Below are 6,177 nucleotides of genomic sequence, written 5' to 3' on the forward strand. Positions count from 1 at the left end.
TTCTACTGAGTCTGCTGGTGGCTCATCATCTCTATCCAATTTCTCATTAGAGGGCTCATCAGGCCATTGTGCAATAGTTTCTACTGAGTCTGCTGGTGGGTCATCATCTCTATCCAATTTCTCATTAGGGGATTCATCAGGCCATTGTGCAATAGTTTCTACTGAGTCTGCTGGTGGCTCATCATCTCCATCCAACTTCTGATTAGGGGATTCATCAGGCCATTGTGCAATAGTTTCTACTGAGTCTGCTGGTGGCTCATCATCTCTATCCAATTTCTCATTATAGGTTGCGACCGAACCGCCGAATCTTTCCATCAGTAAATGGGGTATGTTCTCAAGTGACTCCGTTGTTTTAACCCCTCCACTGACAGAATGACCCGCTTCCTACTTCCGTATGTATAAAGCCAATACGGACTTGTAGCTGTCACGCCTTTGCGCTTACTGCTACGTATTTTAACTGTAAATAGCTCAGCCCTAATGGTAAGAGTTAGTAGTGAATTCTGGCGTTATTAATCTTTGAAGACAGCACAGCTGCCACAAGCTCAGCTCACTTTTACTCCACTCCTACCCTCGCCATTACACCACATTAACTAGGTGCTACATGGACCTTGCTAAATTCACTTGCGTATACATTTTTGACCGTTACTCGCCAGTATTTACCTATTGGATTAGTACACTCCTAACCGGACTATTTCTCAAAGAGCTGTGATGATTGAACGGGTTCGATCCACGGCCTACAGTGCCCTACAGTTCACACGGTAACACTGCCTACCTGACCCACTTAACTTGGTAGTGAGCTTATGTATCCAATCACCACTGCTAGCAGCAGTAGATAATCCTATCAGCACGACGAGAGCAGCAGACTTACCGTCGAATCCTCCTGAAAATATTTATAACTACGGTCGCCAGTTCTGAAGGAGCAAAAGAATAAATCAATTTTTTTTGGCTCGTTTCAAAGTGAAACGGCTTGAGTTGAATTTTAAACTTAATTCTGAATATTACTCTTTCTGATCATTCTAGGTGATTCTATAAAGCAAATACTCTCTCAATTTCTGTGAGTTGGCTTGGTAATTACCACCAAGACAATTTAAGCAACTTAATTTAACAAACTTCTACCCTTCAACTTATTTAATGATTTTGGGATATTACTCTTTGGACAATTGCTATAGAATTAGTTAAGTGACTTTACTTGAAAGGTTACTCAGAAAAATTTAAGTAACTATAAATAGGCGACTCATTCTGGTGTGACCATTGCTCTTTTCTACGTTCTTAAACGCTAAAGTATTCTACAACCTAAAGAATTGTAAATGAAAGAGGCGATGGTGGCCTCAGTCTGATTTCACTACACTATGTTTCAGGTTACTACACTTTACAATGAACAACATGCGTCGTAATTATACTCATTACTATATTCTGTCCTCTGCACTTGCACAAAAGAAAACTGGTATTCTCCTTTTACATGTATACAAAGTTCGACTTAACAATTTCAAGCAATCTTGCCTTGGGTAGACGTGTCGGTGCTGGTGGTGGGATGCATGTGGCTACCGCAGCTCTTCACGCCTCATGCCCTTAATGGCGGCTGGAACTACGAGCTGTAGCACTCGTATAAGCTACTGCACGTCCGCCATAAAATCTGGGCGCAGGAACTCTTACAATCAGCCCCAGTGGCATAGAGACGGCTTCGACAACCATTCGTCGCGTTCTACTCCACAAACGGCGACGATATTCGCCTCTTCGCGGTTGCACAATCACTTTTGCGTGAGCACAGTTACGCACGTCCTGTCACGTCAACACTCTCCAGGCCATTGCATTGTTCAGTCCCTGTGTCTCCAGCTACCTCTAGCTATGCTTGTATCACCAAGAGTGGGGGCGTTCCCCTACCATCTTTTCACCTAAATCATTTAGTATTTAAGAATATTTATATTTATTACCCTGGAGTTCATACCAGTCATAATAATTTACTACTAGCGCCTTATAACATTAAATCATACACTAATAACTTATAATTACCAAGAAAAAGAATACATTTGACTCCGATAGCTTAGCGCATTGTCGGAGACAGCGCTAATTCCCAGTTTCGCCAATAGATGGCATCAGGGTGCACTCCCTGGCAGTCTCACACCAGCGCGCCCATTTCCGACGCGCGGGCTCCAATTTACTGTCAGCCCACCGTCATTTCAGTTCCGTTACAAGGTCTCATCAGGCCATTGTGCAATAGTTTGTACTGAGTGTGCTGGTGGCTCATCATCTCTATCCAACTTCTCATTAGAGGGCTCATCAGGCCATTGTGCAATAGTTTCTACTGAGGCTGCTGGTGGCTCATTATCTCCATCCAACTTCTCATTGGAGGGCTCATCAGGCCATTGTGCTTTAGTTTCTACTGAGTGTGCTGGTGGCTCATCATCTCTATCCAACTTCTCATGAGAGGGCTCATCATGCCATTGTGCAATAGTTTCTACTGAGTCTGCTGGTGGCTCATCATCTCCATCCAACTTCTCATTAGAGGGATCATCAGGCCATTGTGCAATAGTTTCTACTGAGTGTGCTGGTGGCTCATCATCTCCATCCAACTTCTCATTAGAGGGCGTTTCTACTGAGTCTGCTGGTGGGTCATCATCTCTATCCAACTTCTCATGAGAGGGCTCATCATGCCATTGTGCTTTAGTTTCTACTAAGTGTGCTGGTGGCTCATCATCTCTATCCAACTTCTCATTAGAGGACTCATCAGGCCATTGTGCAATAGTTTCTACTGAGTGTGCTGGTGGGTCATCATCTCTATCCAACTTCTCATTAGGGGATTCATCAGGCCATTGTGCAATAGTTTCTACTGAGTCTGCTGGTGGCTCATCATGTCTATCCAACTTCTCATTAGAGGGCTCATCAGGCCATTGTGCAATAGTTTCTACTGAGTGTGCTGGTTGCTCATCATCTCTATCCAACTTCTCATTCGAGGGCTCATCAGGCCATTGTGCAATAGTTTCTACTGAGTGTGCTGGTGGCTCATCATCTCTATCCAATTTCTCATTAGAGGGCTCATCAGGCCATTGTGCAATAGTTTCTACTGAGTCTGCTGGTGGCTCATCATCTCCATCCAACTTCTCATTAGAGGACTCATCAGGCCATTGTGCTTTAGTTTCTACTGAGTGTGCTGGTGGCTCATCATCTCTATCCAACTTCTCATGAGAGGGCTCATCATGCCATTGTGCAATAGTTTCTACTGAGTCTGCTGGTGGCTCATCATCTCCATCCAACTTCTCATTAGAGGGATCATCAGGCCATTGTGCAATAGTTTCTACTGAGTCTGCTGGTGGCTCATCATCTCTATCCAGTTTCTCATTAGAGGGCTCATGAGGCCATTGTGCAATAGTTTCTACTGAGTCTGCTGGTGGGTCATCATCTCTATCCAATTTCTCATTAGGGGATTCATCAGGCCATTGTGCAATAGTTTCTACTGAGTCTGCTGGTGGCTCATCATCTCCATCCAACTTCTCATTAGGGGATTCATCAGGCCATTGTGCAATAGTTTCTACTGAGTCTGCTGGTGGCTCATCATCTCCATCCAACTTCTCATTAGAGGACTCATCAGGCCATTGTGCTTTAGTTTCTACTGAGTGTGCTGGTGGCTCATCATCTCTATCCAATTTCTCATTAGAGGGCTCATCAGGCCATTGTGCAATAGTTTCTACTGAGTCTGCTGGTGGCTCATCATCTCCATCCAACTTCTCATTAGAGGACTCATCAGGCCATTGTGCTTTAGTTTCTACTGAGTGTGCTGGTGGCTCATCATCTCTATCCAACTTCTCATGAGAGGGCTCATCATGCCATTGTGCAATAGTTTCTACTGAGTCTGCTGGTGGCTCATCATCTCCATCCAACTTCTCATTAGAGGGATCATCAGGCCATTGTGCAATAGTTTCTACTGAGTCTGCTGGTGGCTCATCATCTCTATCCAGTTTCTCATTAGAGGGCTCATGAGGCCATTGTGCAATAGTTTCTACTGAGTCTGCTGGTGGGTCATCATCTCTATCCAATTTCTCATTAGGGGATTCATCAGGCCATTGTGCAATAGTTTCTACTGAGTCTGCTGGTGGCTCATCATCTCCATCCAACTTCTCATTAGGGGATTCATCAGGCCATTGTGCAATAGTTTCTACTGAGTCTGCTGGTGGGTCATCATCTCTATCCAATTTCTCATTAGGGGATTCATCAGGCCATTGTGCAATAGTTTCTACTGAGTCTGCTGGTGGGTCATCATCTCTATCCAATTTCTCATTAGGGGATTCATCAGGCCATTGTGCAATAGTTTCTACTGAGTCTGCTGGTGGCTCATCATCTCTAACCAATTTCTCATTAGAGGGCTCATCATGCCATTGTGCAATAGTTTCTACTGAGTCTGCTGGTGGCTCATCATCTCCATCCAACTTCTCATTAGAGGGCTCATCAGGCCATTGTGCAATAGTTTCTACTGAGTGTGCTGGTGGCTCATCATCTCTATCCAATTTCTCATTAGAGGGCTCATCAGGCCATTGTGCAATAGTTTCTACTGAGTGTGCTGGTGGCTCATCATCTCTATCCAAATTCTCATTAGAGGGCTCATCAGGCCATTGTGCAATAGTTTCTACTGAGTGTGCTGGTGGCTCATCATCTCTATCCAACTTCTCATGAGAGGGCTCATCAGGCCATTGTGCAATAGTTTCTACTGAGTGTGCTGGTGGCTCATCATCTCTATCCAACTTCTCATTAGAGGGCTCATCAGGCCATTGTGCAATAGTTTCTACTGAGTGTGCTGGTGGCTCATCATCTCTATCCAACTTCTCATTAGTGGGCTCATCAGGCCATTGTGCAATAGTTTCTACTGAGTTTGCTGGTGGCTCATCATCTCTATCCAACTTCTCATTAGAGGGCTCATCGGGCCGTTGTGCAATAGTTTCTACTCAGTGTGCTGGTGGCTCATGATCTATATCCATCTTCTCATTAGAGGGCTCATCAGGCCATTGTGCAATAGTTTCTACTGAGTGTGCTGGTGGCTCATCATCTCTATCCAACTTCTCATTAGAGGGCTCATCAGGCCATTGTGCAATAGTTTCTACTCAGTGTGCTGGTGGCTCATCATCTCCATCCAACTTCTCATTAGAGGGCTCATCAGGCCATTGTGCAACAGTTTCTACTGAGTCTGCTGGTGGCTCGTCATCTCTAACCAACTTCTCACTAGAGGGCTCATCAGCCCAACGCCTCATTGGCTAAAATTAATTATAAAACTGATATGGCTTTGTGAAGTACGTTATAGGAAGTATTTCGTATTTTGTCGTGTTGGGACCTGTCTTAACTTAATTAGTAGTTACTTGACAAAAGATATAACGTGAACTTTATTTACAAAATGCACTTTGTTGGCGCTAGTAGCGCTTGTAAGCATCATTTCAATATGTCGCACTTTGTGGCCGAGAAATAAGAACAATATGATAAAGCATGTTCTTTTGAACACTTATTTTGATAAATGACAGTTTTACGTATTAATTGTTGCTAATAGTTACCCTCATGAATTCGTGTGTTATTCTAATGCAATAAGTTATGTAAATATAGTGTTACGAAAGTGGTACTCGTTTAGATCTTATGCAAGTGGCTGCTACATAATGGCGTGAGGTAGCGACTGTTCTTTGAGACCCCCCTGGGTTGAATATTTCACTACTTTCAAATAGGCAGTTATCAAACAATTCCCAGAAATGGGCATTTTTCATTATGACCTGATCATTGATCAGGTTACACTTAGCATTTCTTTCGTGGCAAAAGATCTCCATCTCCTCAAGAAGATCGAGGAGTCCACCCTTCTCGCCTCTATGTAACAAACTTACATTTGACGTTAACATTGGCAATCTGTGTTTAGTTGACAATAAATGTGCAGCCAGGCTTGATTTCTCTGCTGCATCTTTTTTTTCTAGAGCAACATGTTCCTTAAACCTAGTTTCCAATCTCCTCCCTGTCTGACCTACATAACATGCTCCACAATCAGGACACTCAATTTTATAAACCCCAGATGAATCAAGTACATTTTTTACATCTACAGTATGTTGTAAGATACATCCTAAATTATTTGTTGTTCCAAAGGCTACTTTCACTTTGTATTTTCTGAAAATTGATGCAGTTCTCATGCTCATTTTCCCATAATAAGACAAGGTGACG

At 43.4% G+C, this 6,177-nt stretch overlaps 2 protein-coding genes across 2 annotated transcripts; one reads left to right on the forward strand and one right to left on the reverse strand.

Moving 5' to 3' along the window:
• Positions 1-2,186: 2,186 nt before the first annotated feature.
• LOC124779736 (protein IWS1 homolog) lies at positions 2,187-2,851 on the reverse strand. The gene is made up of 2 exons (XM_047253731.1): positions 2,829-2,851; positions 2,187-2,775 (listed from the first exon to the last, which is right to left on the reverse strand). Exons 1-2 carry the CDS (start codon positions 2,849-2,851, stop codon positions 2,187-2,189), a joined length of 612 nt encoding a protein of 203 aa, XP_047109687.1.
• On the forward strand, positions 2,850-4,956 carry LOC124779752 (uncharacterized transmembrane protein DDB_G0289901-like). Its single transcript, XM_047253732.1, has 5 exons — positions 2,850-2,898; positions 3,029-3,151; positions 3,368-3,775; positions 3,992-4,633; positions 4,745-4,956. The coding sequence occupies exons 1-5, from the start codon at positions 2,850-2,852 to the stop codon at positions 4,954-4,956; spliced, it is 1,434 nt and encodes a 477-aa protein (XP_047109688.1).
• Positions 4,957-6,177: the final 1,221 nt, after the last annotated feature.

Source organism: Schistocerca piceifrons, chromosome 1, assembly GCF_021461385.2.
Source record: "Schistocerca piceifrons isolate TAMUIC-IGC-003096 chromosome 1, iqSchPice1.1, whole genome shotgun sequence".
In the NCBI taxonomy this organism is placed as follows: Eukaryota; Metazoa; Arthropoda; class Insecta; order Orthoptera; family Acrididae; genus Schistocerca; species Schistocerca piceifrons.